The 24739-nt window shown below is 38.1% G+C and overlaps 1 protein-coding gene across 1 annotated transcript in view; it reads right to left on the reverse strand.

Annotated features, from left to right (window-relative positions):
* The window catches only part of RYR2 (ryanodine receptor 2), a 765551-nt gene that overhangs the window by 436598 nt on the left and 304214 nt on the right, over positions 1–24739 (reverse strand). Inside the window, exons 5-8 of the mRNA XM_042907783.1 lie at positions 21134–21148; positions 13794–13868; positions 10097–10175; positions 6669–6781 (exon numbers count right to left, since the gene is read on the reverse strand). Coding sequence (XP_042763717.1) covers positions 6669–6781; positions 10097–10175; positions 13794–13868; positions 21134–21148 — 282 coding nt within the window. The remainder of the gene's footprint in view (positions 1–6668; positions 6782–10096; positions 10176–13793; positions 13869–21133; positions 21149–24739) is intronic.

Here is a 24739-nt window from a genome sequence, read left to right on the forward strand (position 1 = left end):
TCTGCTTCCATAACTAAGGAAGCCATATTTTCCTTCAGAGCAGTCAGAGTGATGTAACTGTTCTGTGTATTTTTCTTTCCCCATCTCATAAGCTATTAGACACAGGTTCACAACTGTATACCTCATATCGAGCAGCATTGTTCACTAAGCAAGAATGTGAAGAAGTCACCCAAACCTTTAAAATCAAAGTAGCATAAAACAAAAAAAAAAAATCTGAAGTTATTCTATGAATATTCCCATTTCAATGACCTGAGTCAAAGTAACAGCACACACACACACACAGACACATATCCATATGGATTTTACCAAACCATGAGAAGATGACTCAAAATACCAATGCCTATATCTTTATTTGAATTGAAGTGAAAGCTCATACCACATGATGATAAATTATCATCGTTTGTCAACACATCACGTTTCACTGAATACACTATGTATCAAGCACTGTGTTAAATATCAGTAGATCACATGCTGTACCCTCAGTACACTTGTAACATGGAAGGGAAGGTAAAGTACGTGCATATTTTGAGGTAATACTTTAAGGGAAAATAAATATACGTTTCAATGTTAGGTGAACTGTAATTGAAGCGGTCCAGGAATTGAAACGAGACAGCACCTTGGCCAACGTAACCGGAACAGAGCTCGCTGTACTGAGCCTTGAGGACAGACAGCACTTGCACAAGAGAGAAGGCATTCCACATGGGATGAGAGCATGAGGGGCCAGTAGGACTGCTTGGTCTGGGCCTCACATTTCTGTGTTTAGAGATGCTGTCTCCGAGTAACTTTGTACATACATCGGATTTGAGTATGTATATTAGTAGGTTAATGTGCTAAAGTAAATATTTAAAACATGCCAAAATTTTGTATGAAACAATTTACATTTTGTAAGCCAGTTTGGAGGTTTTCATTTTTAATATGCCAGAAACCTCATAAATGGAATTGGCCTGGACCTCTTTGTTCCTCTAAGAGGCTTTGATAACAGATACCAGAACATGGGAGCACCTTATGCTTCAGACAGTAAGGAGCTGCTGGGGGCACCTGGGTGGCTCAGTCGGTTAAGCATCCAACTTCAGCTAAGGTCATGATCTCATGGTCTGTGGGTTTGAGCCCCGTGTCGGGCTCTGTGCTGACAGCTCAGAGCCAGGAACCTACTTCAGATTCTGTGTCTCCCTCTCTCTCTCTGCCCCTCCCCCGCTCATGTGCCCGCTCATGTGCCCCCACCCCGTCAAAAATAAATAAACATTAAAATAAATTTAAAAAAAAATAAGGTGCTACGAGGGGCACCTGGGTGGCTCAGTAGTTAAGCATCCGACTTCAACTCAGGTCATGATCTCGCAGTTCATGAGTTCGAGCCCGGTGTGGGGCTCTATGCTGATAGTTCAGATCCTGGAGCCTGCTTCAGATTCTGTGTCTCCCTCTCTCTCTGCCCCTCCCCTGCATTCTCTCTCTCTCTCTCTCTCTCCCTCTCTCAAAAATAAAATAAGCATTAAAAAAATAATAGTAAGGAGCTGATGTAGTGAAAAATAATGGGGGTGGGGAGGAGGGTTAAGATGCAATTTTCAAATCCTATCTAAACCTAAAGATAAATAATACGTATGAGAGGACCATAAAAATATGAAAGTTTCAGTCTGCTGAATAAAGTCCAAAAAATGTCCTTAAGATCGTATTGCAGCACATAAACTTACTTAATAATGCCCACTCCTCTCAAGAAAATATTCTCTGGGCATAACTATTCTGGATGTCTCTAATTAATTTTGCTGCTTAAACAGCTAAGGGAAATCTAAAGACACACATCATTGTCAGACCTGTCCGATGAAATATTCAGAAAGCAGTAACAGCTGCAATTACTGAAACTAAGACGAGTTGTCCTTAAAGCAAAACAGATGTTGTCAGAGGTTGAAAGCAAAGTTGGCCTTAGGCTGAAACATGTAACTATTCTAGAATTTACATGCTTACAGTAGCATCAACCCACCAGCAAAAGTGGAGGGGCCTGGGGCCTCCTCCACTCCTTCATGTCACCGTGACCTTTGTGTTAGTGACTCTCCAGATCGAATACACACAGGAGTCAGCTGAGGATCTTGTCCAAACATGCATATTTGAACCCAGGAAGTGTGGAGGGGCCAACCAAGGCTGCTGGCCCCAAAACGGTGTTTTGAGTAACAGGACATTGTATGATAGAATCACAAAATCTCAGAACTAAGACAGGATATTATAAATCATCTTATAGGAGTTTTTTTTTTTTTTAATATTTACTTATTTTTGAGAGACAGAGACACAGACAGAGCCTGAGTAGGGGAGGGGCAGAGAGCAAGGGAGACACAGAATCTGAAGCAGACTCCAGGTTCTGAGCTGTCAGTACAGAGCCCGACATGGGGCTCAAACCTATAAACCATGAGATCATGACCTGAGCTGAAGTTGGACATTTAACCGACTGAGCCACCCACATGCCCCTATGGGAGTTCTTAACCAAAACTCCACTTAGAGAACGTCTAGTTTTCCTTGTAATCCTATGTATATGTTTCATGTATTTTAAAACATTGATGACAAGCGGTCAATAAGCTTCATCAGATTACCAAAGGGGTCTATGGCCCATAAATTTTTAGGAATATCTGAATGCAACCCTTATGGGATGCATTCATTCAACACAAATATTTCTCTCCTAAGTGTCAGGCACTTGGGTCCTCGTGAGCAACATTCTGGATACATTAGCATCCAGTGACAGGAAACACAAGTACATAAGACATATCACCCCTCAGGCTTCATTTTCTCCTTCTGAGAAAAAATGAGGGGCACAGAATAGACACTCTTTCCGAAAGGAATATTCTATGATTCCATCATTGGAGCCACGGAGAGAGAAAAAAAAAAGGCTCAAAGTAAATAAAAATGTTTGCTGCAAAATAATTAGCTTGAAAAGATTTATGATCGCTGTCCTTTTTAGTTATCAGTATTTTATGCAACTTGAGGCAATTCAGCAACTTCTTATGTAGTCAAAACACCTTGTACTTCTTATGAGAAATTCAGAGATGGGTAGGGGAATGGTGGGGAAATTCTTATGAACCCTAGAATGCCTTATTTAAGCATCTGCCGACCATTCTTTAGATTGTGGGGTTCAGCTTGGCCTAATTTCTTTCAGACAATGGCAATGTTTTCATGGATCTTTAAAAAATCTGTATGTTTCTATAGGTGACCTAATTAAGAAAAAATTAGTCAAAAAATCAATGTGTCCAATGCAAGTAATCCAATCCATGGATTGAAGACTTCTGTGTGTACCAGGGTGATCTGATGTCTTTCTAAACCAATAAAAGTTGTGGTGTATGCTTTATTTGTTCAGTTTGAAATAGATTCACAGTCAGCACTACCTACACGGCCATGTTTTCTCTATTTGAAGTTGTGTATCTGTCTTACATTTAAGCTGCTTTGTCAATTCTTCTTAAAAGAAAAAAAGTAAACAGTTCCAATAGGGACACAGGGATTTTGTTTTTCTTCTTGGATATCCTGAAAGGAGGATGAAGGTATCATTCCATATGAGAATATGAAACAGCAAGGTGAGAAAAGACCATATTTGGATGAGCGGTTGGCAACAACTTATTTCTAGAAATAAGACCCCTTATTCCTTGGAAATCATGTGCAGAGAAGCAACATACGAAGTAGAGGGCACAGCCCGGGCTGCTTGGTGTCCAACACAGCGCCCTCTTCTGTCCACGGGGCACGGCTGCAGAGGACAGGGTGAAAATCAATCGTGTAAAGTCAATTTTACCCATTAGCACCCCAGCAGTTGTAAGCTTTATTAGAGTACCTAAAGCCCAATTCAGCTTAACCATCTCTGTTAGTGGAGGAAAACCAGATCAAAGGTCCACAGGCACTAATGACTAGAAAGTTATAAAATCAATGGCTGGAAAAGTTTATTTTAAGTAGTTATTTTTAACGAATGTGTTTTCAGCCAAAGTTATTAAATTATTTACTTTGAAACACATCAGCAACTTGTCAGGATGTGAACCTGGCTTTCCACGGTAGACCTCTATTTAAAATCAGCTATATTACTCCCTTTACTCCTGCCTTCCCGACTTCTTCTTCTTCTGGTTAAGTATCTGCAGTGTCGTTAGCCATTCTCCACAAGGACAAATCTCCCAAGTAAACAGTAACTCACTAAGCAACTCTCTGGTTTGGATCAAAGAATTTCATCTTTTTAACACCCCTGTGAATTACGTTCTTTATTATCACCATATTGCAGGTGAGGAAAGTGAGGGTTTTAAGAAGTTCCATGACTGGCCCAGGCTCATACTTACCAGGCCCTACACTAATAAACAGATATTTGTACACAGAGCCCATTTTTAGTTATTTAGGCGCAGTATATGGGTTATTCCAGCTGCTGCTATTCCAAAATCCTTTTGCTCCCTCACTATTTACCCTTATCAGACTTTCTCCAGATCCTTGTAATCAACGACAGCAAGAGTATGAAATAATTAAACATCCCTATACCCTATACCCATAACCCAAACTGTAACACATACTTACTGCCTTACAATATTCTTCTACAGTTCCCTGTGTATTTGGTTCACTTCTTCCACTAATGCTTTGAGGGCAGAAAGCAGGTGCAATGTGCCCTTGGTCTTTCCTGCAGTTTTTATGACACGCTAGGCACACAGAGATGAACACTAAAAGCACTGACTCCGTGCCCAAATAAAAGCGAAATCTGAACAGTCTGGGTGACCACTGTTTGTAGCTCACTAAAAGCATACCAGAAAAGGAACCTGGGTGAATTGGCTAAACTGAAGCTGGAAAATAATTCGTGAATTTCATTTATCATGAGATTTATTTCTAAAGGCAAGAGAAGGTGAACCTCACGCATTATGATTATTGATACTATTCGTCTAAGCGCTTTTGAAATCATACCTTATTCACATTCATTATCTGATTGGCTCATCCTAGTAAACTTGTGTTAAATATAAGCACCAGCATTTTGCAAGTGGGAAAGCCAGAATTCAGGGAGTTCAGGGAATTAGTGGCAGAAGGGATGCTAAGAAGTATTGTCCCCAGTGAGATTCCGAGTTTTCTACTCCTTCAGTACCTAACAATGGCATCCCGTCAGGTAAACTCTGCTATGTCGTGGGAAGTACAAATTGTACAGCAAAAACATGCACAGTCATGTCCAAATCAAAATAAGATATGTATACATTTAAAAGCATGCAATGATTATTTTTAGCTGCTACTGGTTTCCAAGTAAACTTACAACTCCAAATATCTATCTCCTGATCAAGATGTACAGCACCTTCACAGACACAGCATGTGCATACAGCAAGGGCTTAATAAATGCTTCTTTGAGGAGCTGACATGTCTGTATTACCCCAGAAGCATGTGCCCGCTTCCACCCACACTGGTCAAGAGACAAAAGGAGAGAAACACTCCAGGCCTCCCTTTGGCTGTTCAACATTAGATGTTCCACTTAATGTAACAGTCCTGTGAGTTAGACCATCACTGTTCCATCATTTCCTGGTCTTTATCATTACCTCTTTCCACAGAGCAAGTGAAACAAAACCGTTCTTCCGAGATACGTCTCAAAATTGGAACGAAATGTGTTGATAAGCACAGTCTGACTCCCAACAGCCCAAACCCACCCTATTTCCATGTTCCCAGAGCAAGGGGCACCAGCTACCTTCTTGATCTTAAATCGACTGCTCAAAAAGAGCTTCTTTTCATTTATGGCAGTGGGAATACACTTGCTATAAATCAGTGTCTGCTTAACTGCTACAATGTTCCATTTCTGATTTTTATTTCTATCATCATCCGCTGTGATGTTTGGAAGTTTTTTATATAAATATTCATGGAAAGTTTATAATTTATACTTACTCTTTTTTTTTCATTAAGATTTCTTTATTTATTTAAGTAATCCCTACAGCTAGCGTGGGGCTCGAACTCACAAACCCCAAGATCAAGAGCCACATGGTGCACCGACTAAGCCAGCCAGGTGCCTCTGTTGAGTTCCCTTTTCAACCTCAAAATAAAAAGAACACTTTGCATTGGCATCCTTCACACTTCCATTGATTTCACTCTTCTGAAAACTTGGGTGCAGCAAAAATACAATTTACTAAGTAAGTTAAATTAAATATATAACGGCCTCGCCACAAAAATAAAATACACCTTCAATGATACAATACAAACTTCTTTTTTCACACTCCCATTTCTAACCCCCACCCTCTGAAACCATGCCGTGTCAATGAGAGACCGGAACTGGTTTTTATTTCATCTATTTCTCCTTTGTCAACATGGCACAAGTTCCTCATATACTAATTTGCTTTCGTACATGTCAAAATAGGTTATCACAATCCCCTTAACACAGCCTTCGGTGGGCACAAAATAAAGTCCGTGGAATTTTGAATTCCTGATTAGACTGCATTGGCATGTCATTAATAAAATAACCTGAGAACAGGTGCTGTCAGTATCATGAACACACAAACTAAGGGCACAAGGGAAGCCTGTCTAAATAAAGCCGGGAAGCCACACTTGCACACAGGTCACATGAGTCCCTTACTTAAAGTTATTTATAACTCATCAAAGAGAGATACAGCCTTGTCTCTAAGCAATTTCGTTAGGGAATTTGCAGTCTTGGGTTTACGGAGAAAACTTCATGGACCCAACACCCAACACACGACCCCTCCTGCCACACTTACCAGGTACCTCTCAGAGGACACACTGACTAAGATGAGGTCATCTCCAACGCGCACCTTTTCTCCTTCCGACCTCTGCTTGGAGGCAGGATGAATGGTCCACCAACAAGCCTCACCTGCAGGACGATTGGAAAGGGGAAACACGAAGAGATGCCTCTTATTTTAAAATCGATTTTGTCTGCCAGCGCCTCCAAAATCAAAGAGTCTTTCTTTTTTTTTTTTTTTTTTTTTTCCTTTTCAAGGTTCTTTTTTTATTTATTTTTGGGACAGAGAGAGACAGAGCATGAACGGGGGAGGGGCAGAGAGAGAGGGAGACACAGAATCGGAAACAGGCTCCAGGCTCCGAGCCATCAGCCCAGAGCCTGACGCGGGGCTCGAACTCACGGACCGCGAGATCGTGACCTGGCTGAAGTCGGACGCTTAACCGACTGCGCCACCCAGGCGCCCCAAAGAGTCTTTCATAAAACAAGTCTTCAAGTCGGTCTCCCGATAAATAAATAAAATGGTTCTTCTCACCCAGCTTTCAGAAGTTTGAAAGTTCACTTGCTGTTTACTGCAAGTTCGTCTGGTAGACCACGGAACTCCAAAGACCGAGGCCCAATTAGCTTAGGGTAAACACATGGCAAAATGCACAGATTCTCTGCAATGGAACCCGGTTGTGACATTTTGGGAAGTTTGGTGCCTCCCTCCCCACCCCGCCGCCCCCCACACTGAGAACTGCTTACAAGGTATTTATTTATTGTACCATATGGTCAAATCTACCAGTCATGCTGGTCTTACTGCATTCCTTCTATAATCACATGTTCCTTGCTCTCTGTAATAACCTCTAGTTTTCCGGCACATGATTTTCAAAAGGACTTGGCGTTTGCAATGTTGTGACAGTTGCATTATAGCATTTTAAAAACTCTGTACTTTGGGGGGATGCTAATTAAAAGTAGATGCAAAGTGTTGTCACTGAAATGTTACTATCCTGTGCCTTGTTTTATTTTTTATTTTACTTTCTAAAAAAATTTTTAATATTTATTTTTGAGAGAGAGGTTGAGAGAGAGCACAGGAGGAACAGAAAGAGAGGGAGAGAGACACAGAATCCAAAGCAGGCTCCAGGCTCTGAGCTGTCAGCGCAGAGCCCGATGCGGGGCTTGAACTCACGAATCATGAGATCATGACTTGAGCCAAAGTTGGATGCTTAACCAACTGAGCCACCCAGGAGCCCCTTATTTTTTATTTTCAAATATGGTAGTTTCTACTTAACTAAGGGTAAAATATAAGAGAATCCTACTATAGAAGGATACATCTTAAAAATATCTGGGTACACATTAACTCAAATAATTTCTTCCAGAACAAGTCAAGCATAAGCCTCCTGAGCCACACATCAATCCATTCTTCAGTCCCATTAGCTAAAAAATAAACTTAAGCAAACAATTCTTCAATGTGTTTAAAGTTCCTTTTAAAATCTAAATCTAAGTTCTATCCAAAACTGCGAGTAGGGTTTTAGTGATCTCTGTTATCTAATACTCATTCTTCCCCTTTGACCAGCTTTATTATTTTTCAGAACACTTATTTTCTTTCTTCTTCACCAATTCCCCAATGCCAGAATAAGTTCCATAATAGCAGGGGCTTTGTGTTTTTGTTCACTGGGGTTTCCCCAGCTGCTACTAGCAAATTGTAGGCACTAAATAAAAATTCACTTTGCATAAATGTGTAAATTAACCATCAAATACCACTTCTTAAGCATTCTTACAGCCAACATGTCATGTGCCCTGAGATGCTTTCCTTGTATAGACCACAGTCTTACTTGAATGTCACCTTGCAGGGTTCTTTATCTTTATTCACTCAGTTCACATTTTTAGGGTTGCAGGGAGTTTTTCATTCATTCACTCAAATGTTTATCAAGGAACCACACTCTGTCAATCACTGCTTTAGAAGTTGGGGATACACAGTAAACAAGGAATGAAAAGTTATCTGCCTTGTGAGTTTAATTCTCACAAGGCAGGCCGACAACAAGCAATAAATATAATAATTCAGCAATTCAGATGATGTAAAAAGCTACGGGAACACAGTACACCATAAAGGGATCACACACTGGCAAAGGGACTGCCTTATTTTGTTGTTTTGACGATTATATAATCATCTCAGTGTATGAAAACAAATTCTAGATCGTACATGTATTTGACTCTTTTTGAGAGAGACAGAACTAAAGACTTTTTCATGTCAATGTTGCTGAAGTAAATTAAAATGAGGAAACATTTCAAAACTAGCAAAAATGCAGAGAAATGATCAAGCTTCTAAAAATAAAAGTAATATTCCTCGTTTTGGTGCCTGGGGTTCTGGAATCCGTCATGCATGGTGATGTGTTGGTCTATGAAAAGTTAATTAGGTTGGTGAATATTTATCTTTATCCACTGGTTGTCTGTGAAAATTTTAGAAGGTGGTATTTTTTAAAATTTATTTTATTTACTTATTTTGAGGGGGAGAGGGGAGGGAGGGAGAGAGAGAGAGAGAGAGAGAGAGAGAGAGAGAGAGAGAGAGAGAGAGAATCCTAAGCGGGCTCCACACTGTCCACGCAGAGCCCAGTGTGGGGCTCAAACCCACAAACTGTGAGATCATGACCTGAGCTGAAATCAAGAGTCAGTGGCTTAACTGACTGAGCCATGCAGGCGCCCCTGGGAAATTATTTAAAAAGGAGGAAAGGGGAGAGGTATGAGGGGATAGCTTGATCCCTCCCCTGAAAGGAAGTACTCAGTAAGAGTTGGTCTGTTTCCTTCCTTTGTTTTCTACTTGGTCTTTATTTTTATTTTTCATTCCAATTTTTCATTTAATTCCATAAAGTTTTGATTTATTTTTATTTTTAATTTTTTTTATTTTTAATGCATGCTCATTGTAAAAGAAAATAATCAAATTGTACAGAGGCATATAAAGCGTAAAGTCCTCACTGCACTGAGAACAGAAACACCAACAGAGTCTATGTTCTCCTACTTTGATTCTTTCCAAGGGTAAATTGTGTTAATGTATGCATTTTCTGTTTCAAAATATAAAAATATATGTGTATTTGGACAGATATGTAGCCCTATGGACAGAGAAATGAGGCAGACTTTCATTTTTGACCTTTTTGTTGGAATCCTGACATGAAGCATGCTACATTTTTTAGACTTAAAATGTAGTAAATATTGTATTTGTATCCAAATCCCTAAGAAGAATGTTTGAGGTACAGTTTGAGTAACCAGTTAATTATGTGGGAACGACCAACCAATAGAAACAATATACACTTCCTCCTTCTACTAAAAATCTTCCTTAGAAAGTCATTCGTTTTTTTCTTGACTCCATCCATAAGAACATTTATCTAATGGATCTCCATGGCTTACAACTTCTCCCAGTCCAATCCCTGCCATGCTCTCTCTGAGCACGGCCTCACTGGGGCCCAAGGCGCTCACCTGTTGTGTCCTCTTGCAAGCCAACGTCAAAGGCCAGTTTATCAGTTGAAGACCGGGAGGTGGACAGACAGCACAGATACTGAAAGACAGAGAGTCAGTAGTTGTTGCTAAACATTTACGGTCCTGTGGGAGTTTAATTCTGACGCGTCATTTGCTATCATCAGTCTATCTCTGCTCTATCAGTCTTCTTCACATCTGGATGCTTCTGTGCACGGCCCCGATTTTTCATTGTGAGGGAGAACAACACTCATATGGCATTCATTAGGAGCAATGCTCTAAGGGAGATGCAGTCCTTTTTCTCCTCATGAAAAGACTTAGGAAATGTGTTCTGTCAGTAAAAGAAAACACATAACTGGGGATATGTTTGTACATCTCCCTTCATGTGATATTCATGATCGTAAGCAAAAGTACAACCTGATCTGACAGAAATCTTTCTCCCAAACAGAAATTTGAAAACTATTCACTCTCATCTTCTAGCTCTGGTTTCATTTTTGAAATTTTAACTCTCGGGGAACCTAGGTGGCTCAGTCGGTTAAGCGTCCGACTTTGGCTCAGTTCATGATCTCACAGGTCATGAGTTTGAGCCCCACGTCAGGCTCTGTGCTGACAGCTCAGAGCCTGGAGCCCGCTTCGGAGTCTGTGTCTCCCTCTCTCCCTGCCCTTGTCTCCCTACTTCTCTCTCTCAAAAGAATGAATGAATGAATGAATGAATGAACGAACGAACAAACATTAAAAAAAGTTTTTTTTAATAAAATAAAATTTTCACTCTCTGAAATTCATCTGAATTCATTTTGGTGTGCAACATGTCACCTCACTGAAGTGAGGTTCTATCACATGTATACGAGTGTGTGATTCCCTATGAGTAACTGAACTCTTGCAACACCATCATCTCCTTCCATCTCCCCCCCCCTTAAGTTTCCCTAACTGTATATGCTCGAACATAAAGTCTAGCATAATTTTTCAGTCCACCTTCCTGAACCGTACCCCAACCTCAGAAATCTTGCAAACTGGTATAAGAATGAGGACACAAGGATGAACGTAGTATAAGGTCAAGATACACTATCATCTACGTAACAAGTGCACTGCCAGCAAGACCAGGAGCCCTGCAAAGAGTACTCAGAGACGATTCTGGGGATGGAGCAAGTCCAGACCTCTCAGAGTTACCGAACAAATAGGGCAAAGCCTAGAAAATTCCTTCTATGAAACAGGATCCACCCACCTCAGTGGGAGTCAGTAACTGTGAAAAGGCGAGAGTGAATCAATTGGGACAGATGTGCCGGCACATTAAGTGGAAGTCAGTGCCATGGGGATGTAAAATGAAATTAACATGGAGATTCCAATTCTGCCTTTTGTCTACAAAACACTGGCTCCCAAAATTATACAAAAGTTGCTTTGAGGGTCCTCAAAAATGTTCTGAGCCAGTGTAGGACTGTGAGTCTCACCTTGAGAAAGGCTGCCCACGGTGATACCTGAGGTTCATAGACTTTAGCTCTAAATATATTAAGTGTCTTCCTTTATCTTATTAAAGTCTTCTGTTACATCCTGCAATAATTACAGTACTGGGTACTATAAATATTACCATAAATTCTCTCTTCCAATAATATTCACAGCAACTATGAGGTAGGTAATATAATTATTCCACTAAATGTTCATTAAGTTCCATGAGGACAAGGATATGATCTTATTCACTACTATACCCAGCACCTAAAACAGTACCTAGCACACTTGAGAAAGTGAGTCTGAACCCAGATTGACTGACCAAGTTCTGGAATAGAATTCTTTCCATGAAGTTTTAATGCACGATGGCTGTATGCAAATAGGTTGTATTTATGTATTTATCTAGTATCCAGCCACTTTACTAGAGTATTTTCCTAAATTTTATTCCTTATATTGCTGTGTCAGCCAAGAGATCCAGAACCATGTTAATGTACTTTTGGTTTTGTTTATTTGTTTGACTTGGTTTTGTCAAGAACCACCTTAGTGTTTGACAATTAAGATTGATGTTGATTATTGAATCGATGTTTATATTTTATCATTGAGAAATTAATCATCAATGCTTAGTTTTTATTAGAAATGGGTGTCGAGTTTTATTAAAACCTTTTTCAATACCTGTTAAGATGATCACAATTTTTCTTATCTGGCCTATTTATATGATGTAGCACATTAATAGAAATGATATTATTAAGTCATCATTAAAATGGTATCTACAGTTTTCCTATACTTCTCTTCCTATACTTTTGAATTCCATTCACCAGAACTTTAGGTCAGGTTTTCACACTGGTAATCATGAATAAGACTCAAAATTTTAAGTTTATTTTGAGAGAGAGAGAAAAAGAGCATGAGCGGGGAGGGGCAGAGAGAGGCAGAGAGACAGAATCCTAAGAAGGTTCTGCGCTGTCAGTGCAGGGCTCAAACACAATGAACTGTGAGATCATGATTTGACGCTTGACCAACTGAGCCACCCACGTGCCCTGACTGACAATTTTTTATATGTTTTTGGGTACTGATATTGAGGCTATGCTTGGTCACCTGTTCTGAAGTGATTTACATAATATCAGAATTATGTAAATCTCTAAAACAGATTTTCTTCATGAAAGAAACAATCAATTATATTATACTTCTAAATGTTGGACCATCATGTATTCATGAAAATTATATTGATGAAGAATTTAAATAATGTGGAAAATGCTTATGCTACAATAATATGTTTAGAAAATCAGGATATAAATTTGGTTATGTAGTAAGATCTCAATTATGTAAAAAATTAACAGAAAGGATTAAATTTTTTTTTATTTTTATTTTTTAACATTCATTTATTTTTGAGACAGAGAGAGACAGAGCATGAGCAGGGGAGGGTCAGAGAGAGAGAGGGAGACACAGAATCCGAAACAGGCTCCAGGCTCTGAGCTGTCAGCCCAGAGCCCGATGCAGGGCTCGAACTCATGGACCGCGAGATCATGACCTGAGCCGAAGTCGGACGCCCAACCGACTGAGCCACCCAGGCACCCCAAGGATTAAATTTTTTTAAAGTCCCTACACATTCTTCTCCCATTAACATGATCATGAAGAATTGTGTCATCTGTAATTTCCAAATCTTATAAAATAAATATGTATTGGTTTTATAACCTAGTAACGCTTTTACAAGAGTAGAATAAAACTTTTATGCATTTTACAAACTATATAAAATAATAATGCATATTATATAACATAAAAATATATAGAAGTATATCAAGTATGTATCTATATAGACAGATATGTATATGAGTATCTATACCTATATGGATAACACTGTGGATATAGACTTTTTCAATGTTATCCTTCAGAAATTTTCTAATAAATGAACTGTTTAATTTCTTTAATTATAAAATTTAATTTTCTAATAAATGAACTGTTTAAAACAAAATCAAAAATGAGAAATATTTATTTGACTCTTACACCTCTGTCTTCTTAAAACCAGTCTATCAAAAATTAAGATAATAAAAAATAGGAGTCGTAAATGATAGAACTGAGGGACTTTACAGATCATCTAAGCTAACTCTCATTTTTTAAATGAGAAAAAATAAATAAGGTACAAAGATATTAAAGAATGCATCATCCCAATTTATTAATACCATCAATGAAATGCTAGTACCAACACTTCCTGCTGATGTATATCCAAATGAGCCCTGTAAGAGATGAAATCAAAATGCACACTCACCATGCCACTATAGGAATGGCGTAGCAATATGGCATGTCCGTACAGGAGTGTTCGATGACCACCACCTTGAGCAGTCTACATAGAAAGAAGAAAGGGTCGACAAGAAAAAAAAAAGAAGAGTAAACTTAACTACGTCAATAAAATACTCTCTTGCTATCAAGGAAACATTTAATAGGAAGGAATAAAATAAAAGTAAGCAAAGTGCTGTGATAAGAATGTTTAAGTTGGAATAAGGCTACCAAGAAAAATCTCTACTGAGAGCCTGACAGTTGATCTAGTTCTTGAAGAATGAACTTGATTTTGGTAACTGTAAGTACTTACCAGAATTTGTAATTACTTATTTATAGTTGTTTATTGTCTCTATTTCCCATTACATTGTGAGCTGCACTGGGCAGGGACTACGGTACCTTAGTCACCCACTGTACCCCAGGTTCCTGGCAAAATGCCTGGCACACAATAAGGACTAAATAAATATCTGTTCAATGAAAGAGAACTCCTAAAGCACAGAATGGATCAAATCATCTACAGGTTTGAAATTGTTTCATGCCTTCCAACTGTTTTTTTTTAAGAGTTCAAATTTTTTAATATGAAATAGAGAAATGCTTCTCAAATTTTAGCATACTTACAAATCACTGGGAAAGCTTACTAGGATAAGGAGTGAGGATACTGACTTATTTATACTTCAAGAAGTGAAGAAAGTACATTAATATCCTTTTTTAAGTTTATTTATTTATTTAGAGAAAGAGACAGAATGTGCACAAGTAGGGGAGGGGGAGAGAGAGAGAATCCAAAGCAGGCTCCATGCTGTCAACGCAGAGTCCATTGGGAGGCTTGATCTCATAAACCATGAGATGATGGCCTCAGCCAAGATCAAGAGTTGGACGCTTAACCAACTGAGCCACCCAGGTGCCCCAAGAAAGTACGTTAATATATTATACTACTATAGCTCTTTTCACTCAAAAGATACCTGCTTCCTACTGTTCTGTACAACTCCTTAGGATAACTTTTTTTTACATGTTATGCTCAAAAGACCTCAGAACCATTCTTAAAACAGGTCTTGAAAGGGATTCAAATAAGAAAACCTGCTTTAAAAAAAGGAGAATCGCTTTTTTCATACACTGAAAGGGAAAAATCTACTTTGCAAAATCATATTCCTTCTCAGAACTAGGCACTCTTTGAAAAGTATTCATTTCTTTTAAAATAATGTTTGATTCATGTAGCCAAGAACAATTTTATTCACCTTGCCTGATGTGGATCACTCTGACAGGAGCTTACCTTTTCATACCACATATAGGTTCCACAGCCACAAAATACAACTGACCTTGAGTAACACTTAACAGTCACACCAATCAAAATAAGATTTTTTAAAAATGAAGGACAAGGCCTTAGATTTAACCCAAAAGTGGCAAATGATCCTTTTACTCTGACGCTTTGCTTTAGTTCACTTATATAATAATATGTACACATACACGCGCGCACACACACACACACACACACACACACACACATATATGTAAATGTTCAAATTGGTTAAGGGAGATATTCCAATTACAGATTTTATACAACTAGGCAATTATAGATTTTACACTATAGATTTCCTCACCACTTAAATACAAATTTATGCTGCAGATTTAGTTTTAATGGAACTGAAAAAGTATGCAAATAACCCACACTAAATTAACTTTGTTACTTAAGAGAGCACAATTAACACAAAGTGAATGCAATTTCTGTCACATGGTCCACACTACTTTTTCTCTAATGTCTCATTTTATTTTTTATATTTATTTAAGTCATCTCTATCCCCAATATAGGGCTTGAACTCACGACCCCGAGATCAAGAGTGGCATTCTCTTCAGAAGGAGCCAGCTAGGCACCCCTCTGTCATTTTAAATGGTACTACTCCAATTGCCTCTAAATCAGAAAAAAATAAAGTGTGTAATTTCCATACTTGAGCATATATTGGATAATTGTTCATTCAACAAACGTATATGAAAACAATTATGTATGTGAGATTGATTCAAAGAGGTACCTTGGTTCTTTTCTGTGTTTTTTTATTTTGTTTTTTGATTTGGTTAGTTGTGTCAATGTTTTTGTTAAATTTGGCCTGGTCCTTGCTTTAATTTAAGTGAACAAATATTTAGGGACTTCCTCTGATATTGGGAACTTCTGGTACTTTATGAAGTGGCTATACCGAATACTAGCCAGTTCTAGAGTTCTTCCTTCAACACTCTACAACACTGTGCTTCAGGTAGACTATTGGACTTCCCTTGAGAATTTCAATGAGAAAAAGATCATCACTGCTGGGTGATGTATCAGGACCCCAGAACAAAGGTCCATTTTCCCTTTAGCCTCCCAAACCTAAACCTATAAGGACTCAGCTGTATAACCATATTATGCTTTGGGAATCCCGCCAGGATCAACTAGGTTAAGAGTCAATCAAGCTAATGTAGTTCAAGGCTGGCCCCCTTTCAAGAACATACACAGGAAAAAAATAATCTTAGTGGTTTTTGAAGTTAACCTATTAACCGTTTTTTGGACTCTGACATATGGGCAAACTAAGCATTGCTTTCAATTGTACCAATTTAGAAAAGTAGAAAAATGACATTTTATGTGAGACAAATAGACTTTTAGTTCCCACGAAAGCCATCTATACTCTAACTAGTCCTGCTAATTCTCCATTAAGTATCACACGAAAGAAACACTCTGTCCTATGTGTTAGAAGACTACTGTCTGAGAGGTACAGTGCACTTGATGCTAAGGGTAGCACACATAATATTTTCTTATTTTCAATAAGAACTGAAAGCTCTAATTATTCATTTACTCAACAACTATATACTGGATCCCACGTAGTTTCCTTCAAATATTTGCACACTAACAACAAAGAAAACAAGTTTAAGAGTTACTTCTTTGTGGGGTGCCTAGGTGGCTTAGCCCGTTAAGCATCCAACTTCGGCTCAGGTCATGATCTCACAGTCAGTGAGTTCGGGTCCTGCGTCGGGCTCTGTGCTGACAGCTCAGAGCCTGGAGCCTGCTTCGGATTCTGTGTCTCCCTCACTCCCTGACCCTCCCCTGCTTGTGCTCTGTCTCTCTCTTGCGCTCTCAAAAATAAATAAACCTTAAAGCATTTGTTTTAAGGAGCTAATTATTTGTATGATTCTTAATGCCTCCAACTATGGGATGCATTATCATCAGATCCTTTTCGTAAAAATATTACCTGGAACTTACAAGTCCTTGAATACATTTCCAAGCATGACTTAGGTTCTACCTGTCCCTGAAAATGCAGCTGCTGGTACCGTAGCCCTGCCTCTAAGGTTGGTTGAGTCTGTGATGTATTTAGTGAGCTGCTGGTTATCAGCCCTTCATGGGCCCCCCCAGCAGAACCAGGATCTGGAAATCAGCTCCCGCTAGACTACTGTGGTCTCCTGTAGACGATGAGGGTCTATGTTAAGGTGCTACTGCCATTTTAGGTGGAAAAAATAACAAAAACATCAACAACTATCATTTCCAAACTCTCTCAGTACTTCTGATGTTGGAGAGCTAACCATCAGTTATTAAAAGGTGAAATTTGACTTTCTGAAAATATCAGCTAAAAACACGTTTTCAGGGGCGCCTGCGTGGCTCAGTCAGTTGGGTACCTGACTCTTGACTTTGGCTCTGGTCATGATCCCAGGGTCACAGGATCGAGCCCCATGTCTGACTCCACACTCAGCATGGAGATTCTCTCTCTCTCTCTCTCTCTCCCTTTACTTCTCTCCCCCTATTCGTGCTCTCTCTACTTCTCTCCCCCTATTCGTGCTCTCTCTCTCTCTCTCTAAGATTAAACAAAAACAAAAACAAAAACAAAGAAAGCATGTTTTCAGTTCTGTGTGTGGGTTTGGACCCATTATCCCTGAAATGACTGACACGGTTAATGTTCCACAACAGTGTAAAAAACATGACCTCATGAGCTATAAGTGGATAAAAGAGTCCAGAGTACATTCAAACAAAATCTAATCAACACTGTTGTATGTGTTCTAAACCAGCCTCACTTCAAGTTTTATACAAATCTTAATATCAATTTAGTATTATTAGGCATTCCTATGCTTCTGGCTTGCCAGGATCTTACTCAAGATGTCCAATTAGGGGACCCATATTGTAAGCAAAAGCTTTGATGTACATGCTTCTATGTTTACGTATATTTAGAACAATATGCCATCACGGGGTATAATTTATTCACGCTACCCTCTGTGGGAAGAGGGACAAATTGGATCATTGTAACTACATTTGATGTATAAGAGCAGAAAAGCACGAAACATAAAATCATAATAGCAATGACTAAGATACTGAAGAGGTTTATACACACAAAAAATTTACTGGCACTGTGTTTCTGTTGTTTTGGTGTTGTTGTTGTTGTTGTTGTTTTTGGCTCTGTGTTCTTTAAATATGTGTTTGTATTATATATTGGCTTATTAGCATGTCTCCCCTATTATTACTCTTTAACACTATCTAATTTACTAACTGTATAATATCTAAATACTTTAAGTTTTCTGTTTTTCTATTTTTTTCTGTATAAAAATGCTATGTTAATAAATGTAGGACATCGTAATTCCAGGCCCTTATTATGCAAAAAGGTTGTTTTTGTAATAAGTCAGACCACAGCATTTTTCTGTATTCCTTGACTGCTATGACATAACATGCCATTTTAGAAGTAAAACAATGAAATCTTAAAAGAGATTTATTACTGCAGGTGATCCTTGAGTACACGCCAAAATATGAAACAACAGACAAGAACAAGAAATTTGTATTAGAGAACTTCTTTCATTGTGCTCAGATATTTAAGCAGAGAAGCTTTTAAGTTTACCTTCAAATCCTAATAGTCAAATTTGGGAAATGAGTTGTTCCAGGGAGAAAAATGGAAAAATATCTCCATGCTTAAAACTTTTAAATCATCTGACAATGACCTAAAAAAATGCAACTGTGAACGGCACAAGATCAAAGAGGAATCACACAGAATTGGGGGGCCTGGTATTTCGGTCAACCTATGGGTCCCCAGCAGCAGGACACAGACACTCGCAGCCCTGCCTTCTTTAACAGGGAATCACGTAATAGATTCACAAGATGATTATAATAACTGATGAGAAATCTGTCTTCGGTGCAGAGTAAATGTGTCTGACGAAGCCAGTTGAACACTGTCAAGATGGCCATTTCGCATTGGATGGTGTACCTCTGATGGGTGTCTTAACCTAAAGGTCTCCTGGGGAAGCAGACCGAAGGTCTATTAACCAACCACTGCGCCAAGAGTAGAAATGGGCTCTCACCACAAGGAAACATCTGTCTGGTTCTGGGAGGTTAAACAATGCCTGTCCAGGTATGAAACCCAAAGCAAATCACGATTGGAAGATGAAAGCTAAAGAAAATTTGGCATCTTTTCCCGTTTAAGTGGCTTAAATTGCTATAACTTCACACATACACCCTCTGCTTAGATTCTAACCTCTCTGGATCATCCAATGCAGGTACAAAAATAAGCCATCGGGCTTCTGGCTTTGCAGTTATAGGGAATTAGACCCTAATCAAATTATTCCAGGTATGCTACCTGGTTTAAATGGATTCTACATCATCTTTATTTTTTTTAATTTACATTTTAGGTAGTTAACGTACCAAGCAATATTGGTTTCAGCAGTAGAACCTGTCTGGTCACTACTCGTCTCCTACACGCAGTGCTCCCCACACGTGCCCTCCTCCATTCTATATCATCTTTCTGTTTGCACTGAGTTTTCTATGAACCTGCTCTCATGAAAACGCTTGAAAGAGAAGTTTAAGGTAACCATCCCATTCATCCTCTTCCAAGGGGAAGTAGATATGGCATTGGATAAGGGACCGGTATGATAAAACGGCAAGATGGAAAAAAGAGCAGTGTAAATGCAGATTTGGCAAGAAAAACTGAATTTTTCAAACCCCATTTCATTAGGTATGTATTCATATCTGCAAGGAGAGGACATATTCATGTTTTGCTGCTATTTATACCATTTCTCAACTAAAATGCTTGTTTCATGATGTTTAATTAAGTGGTTAATGTCCTCTCTTCCCAATGTTAAGGTTATAATAGTATCTTCTGTTATTTGAAATTTAGGAAAATGTTTTGTGTCCTTGATGATAGATGGCTTCAAAGAAGTCATCTGCTCTGTCACCCCAACCAAACTGTCAAATTCTTAATGTTAATGAATAGGTCCAGTTGTGAGGACCCCACAACACTCATAGTACAGAGTTTTGGAAAATATGAATGACAGACATAGACTCAAGAGACACTCAACCATGGACACTTTTGCTTCCCTTTCTTCCATGCGACCTTTTAAATCTACATCCAGAATTTTGACTTAATAGGTTTCGTACTTTATATCTTTTGAAATGACATTCTTTTGGGGTGCCTGAGTGGCGCAGTTGGTTAAGTGATCTCAAGGTCAGGTCGTGATCTCACAGTTCGTGGGTTTGAGCCCCACGTCGGGCTCTGTGCTGACAGCTCGGAGCCTGGAGCCTGCTTGGGATTCTGTGTCTCCCTCTCTCTCTGCCCCTCACCCACTCACACTCTGTCTCTCTCTCTCTCAAAAATAAGTAAATATTAAAAAGAAATTTAAAAATAAATGGCATTCTTTTGGATTTTTAAATTATATTAAGCCTTCACTGAGTGAATACAATAAATTTCTCTACACATTGTTTCTTGGCTTTTCGAATAAAAAATTAAATTTCATGAATGTTATATGAGAAAAAATGGTAGGTACATAAAAATAAAACAAAAAACTTCTAGTTTATATCTCGAAAGAATGACATTCTGCTCTTCTTCGTCATATTTCCTTCAATAACATGTCACGTATTTTTGTCTCCTCTCTCAACTTGTCTTTTAAGATCTTTCCATTTTTGTAATTTGGTTAAGAAATGAAAAGGGGTTAAATTATTTTCACTTCTCCTGTAGCAGCTTCATGGTGCCTCTTCCAATTTCCCAGAGTATAAATTTCATATTGTATTCATGCAAGACAGCTTTAAAAGCAAAACAGCCAATATGATCCCCAGAGTGAAAATTCTAAATGGAAAGCTGTGAAAAAAATAAGTTTTGATAGGAGAAATTCCTAACATCGGCTAAATAAAACTTAATGTCGTACAATATGACCCAAAATGTCAAACGTTGTTCATTAAGACGTCAAATTTAAATGTGTGATTTATTTAAATTTACAAGTTCCAAAGTTTGATTTAATTTTTAAAAACTTGAAAATGTGAAGAAAAGTGCCACGAATTAAAAAACAAATCCATGTAACCAAATTTAAAACGCACCAAGTATTACATATAGACCAGATGATCCAATGTCTTACCTTCATCATGAATTTCTGTAGGGGCAGAAGGAAAAGAGAGAAAATATTATACATTTTTGCAAAGACTTCTTAAAAATAGCTCTTATTTATAAAGATTCCACTGTTCAAAATAGAGTTATGTGAACAATAAAAAAACTACCACACTCACTGTGAGATCACAAGAAAACTTAGTATCAACTACATACTAGAGGAAAGCTGTAGCAGGCAAAACTCTCTTTGAAATTGTCTTTATATCAGTTTTTCCTACTTCTGTGAAAACATGCTGCTGTACTTTAATGCATGATTCGATTTATAACATAGCCACTAAGCACCAAAAGAACCAAAGGTATATTCTGAAAATGATACTCAAAAATGCTTTATAACTTTTTTTTATCTCTTGCATAAAAGTGCAGTGATATAAAACAGCAACCGAACAAAGTTTAGTAAAAATAGTGGATTAGAAACAGGTAAGGTGGATTGTAAATTAAGATGCCGTGATATGCTGTTTATATGTCATGCAAAACAACAATAAGCAGGTTCTAGACACTACATATTCCAAGATGTGTATTTCAAAGAAAAACCACAAAAACTTTTCTCTTTTTCCCTTAAAACATTTCTCTTATGATTTGCATATATAATAATAGCTCATTTTACTTCTGCAAAACATAATTTGTACATACATTTCTTCATTTTTCCTTAGACCCATAAAATTTGACTGCCTCCTCTTAGAAGAGGTTCACAGATGCAAAAGAGCTAAGAAGGAAAAATAACAATATATTTCCAAACTTAGGGTTAAATTTAGCTGTCACAGTGTTTAAGTCCTAAAGAGAAAAGATACGTTCACATTCATTTTAAAGACAACAGCAAGGGGAAGTTATCTAACATAGTATTTGTAAATACCAGTTATTTTCCTGAAACATACATGCATAGTAATTTACATGTTACTAAATGGAAACTCTACTTTGACTGTTTTTTTTCATTTTTAATATTATATTTTTTAATGTTGTTTTTAAGTAATCTGTACACCCAACGTGGGACTCAAACTCACAACCCCGATCAAGAGTTGCATGCTGTTCTGAGTGAGACAGACAGGTGACTCTTTAATATCAAAAATTTAAGGAAAATGTGTAAAGAACCATTTCATTCTTAGCTTTAAAAATATAGGCTGTTTGGTTACAATTTTGTAAGTGATATCAATGGTAAATGACATCAGAAAATTTATTTTCCATGATGAAACTGGCCAATCAGATCCTATTATGAGATCTCTAGTGATGTAAATATCACCAGATGAGGAATTAGGAAAAATCCTTTTTAAAGCCTTAATTAAAAGAAAAACACAATTCCAAACTTTTGGTACAGATCATAGCTTATAACAGATACTTTATTCATGAGTTTTTGTTTTTGTTTTTGTTTTTAATTGAGCTCAGTTTCGGAGATTTTTCCTTGAGAAATGTTCTCAGGCTGATTTTCTGTTTTCTAGGTTAAACTACATCAGAACTGTAATAAATAGAGAAAAGAACGGTCAGGAGAGTCAGAACAGAGGGCTGCTATTTACAATTCCTAAGTAGTGTCTTAACTACAAGAAGGGCGAGTCACTGGGGAGAGTAATCCAGATATATGATAAAAGAGAACAAATACTGAAAATTAGCAAAGGCCAAAATATCCATCTGCAGCATGAGAAAAAACAGCTCATGTACCAGACACACATTATCAAAAGATAATCAAAAACATGAAAGATTACTTGTGGCATTACTGACATTAACCTTCTGTGCAAACCACTGGTTGGTCCATTTGCCTCAAGCGCTACTGATAACCAAGTGATAACATTATGACAAGTTCAAAGGGGATCACTGGGGAATGAAAAAGCAAGCAAGATACATTAAAACAAAAAGGATATATATGTAATTTTAATCTCAATGTAAACACTGCCTAGATATGATAAAAAGCAACAGAAAAAAGAGTAATAACAAAATCCTTTAAAAGGTGCTGACATGATTAAAAGAAGAAACTCATGCCTAAAGATAAATATTGAAGAGAATAGGCTTGATTTAGGTTAGAGAGTATCACCTTATGCTTCCACTTTACTGAAAGAATTATTTATTTCCCTCATGCAAAGGTCATTAGATAAAAGCTAAAATTCTATTAGACAAGATACAGAAACAGAGGACTATAAACGAAGGAAGAGTCCAGGCACCAAGGTGAATTGACGCTGCTTTCTGTCTAGAAGAAACTGGTGGAGGATGAAACACAAGGGGAAGATTTTAGTTCTTTACTTCTGAATTGGTAGGTCCGATGAAGCTTCAAACGTGAGCAAGAGCTGGAGGCAGAGCCCCCATTACGCTACGTTCACATGAACCAGGAAGAGAATTAGACATCCTTGAGCTGTAACTCACAGATAGATGGCCATGAGGGGGGCCAATGGATGGCAAACGGAAGCAGAATAGTCGTTGGTCTGTAAGTTTATGTCATTTGATCTAGCACAGCTGAGAGACCTGAAGGGCTTTCTTGGCATATGCAAATGATTATGAGTAGGAAAACAAATCAAATAGCAATACTCCATTAGGAAAATTGTAATCAAACACGGGACATCAAGAGAATGCATAATTACACGCTGGTATAAAGAAAGAAGCAGTGATTCGGGAGACCGAAAAAGCTCCTCTACCATAACTAGGCCTTTCAGTTCAACTTTGAATTTTTTAAACTGTTATTTCAGTGGTGCCTGGGTAGCTCAGTCGGTTAAGCATCAGACTTCATTTCAGGTCATGATCTCACAAGTTTGTGAGTTCAAGCCCCATGTCGGGCTCTGTGCTGACAGCTCAGAGCCTGGAGCCTCCTTCAGATTCTGTGTCTCCCTCTCTCTGTGCCCCTTCCCTGCTTGCATTCTCTCTCTCCCTCTCTCCCTCTCTCTCAAAAATAAAAATTAAAAAATTTTAAATAAAATAAACTAAAACAAGCTGTTATTTCAGTTTTATGAAATGATAACTGATTTAAAAATGTAATACTTCCATACATGGACCTGTCTTAGAAGTTTTTTGTTTTTTTTTTATTTTTTTATTTAAAAAAAATTTTTTTTTAATGTTTATTTATTTTTGAGACAGAGAGACAGAGCATGAGCAGGGGAGGGGCAGAGAGAAAGGGAGACACAGAATCTGAAACAGGCTCCAGGCTCCGAGCCGTCAGCACAGAGCCTGAGGCGGGGCTCGAACTCACGAACTGTGAGATCATGACCTGAACCGAAGTCGGACGCTTAACCAACTGAGCCACCCAGGCACCCCGTCTTAGAAGTTTTAAAAGAACCTTTACTGAAATAATCTTCTCAAAAATTATATAGATCTGGAATTAGCACAAAATAAACATTTGGGGGCTTGTCACTAAAAAGAATTATCCAATCCAACGATCTGAAAGGCTAGGGCAAAATTTTGATGCAGGAGGACCTTTTAAAACAAAGTTTCCACTGAGGGCAGGAAACGTCCTACTTTGCACACAGGCTATCCACTGAATTTCTTATTTGCCATCTTTTCTCTTGCATGTAGCAAGATGCTAGGATTTCTCCATAATCCCCCAACTGGTATCCTCTACTTTGCAAGTGGGGATATACATCTGGTAAATTTCACGATGTTGAAAAAG

The sequence above is a fragment of the Panthera leo genome, chromosome D2 (assembly GCF_018350215.1).
Source record: "Panthera leo isolate Ple1 chromosome D2, P.leo_Ple1_pat1.1, whole genome shotgun sequence".
NCBI lineage: Eukaryota > Metazoa > Chordata > Mammalia > Carnivora > Felidae > Panthera > Panthera leo.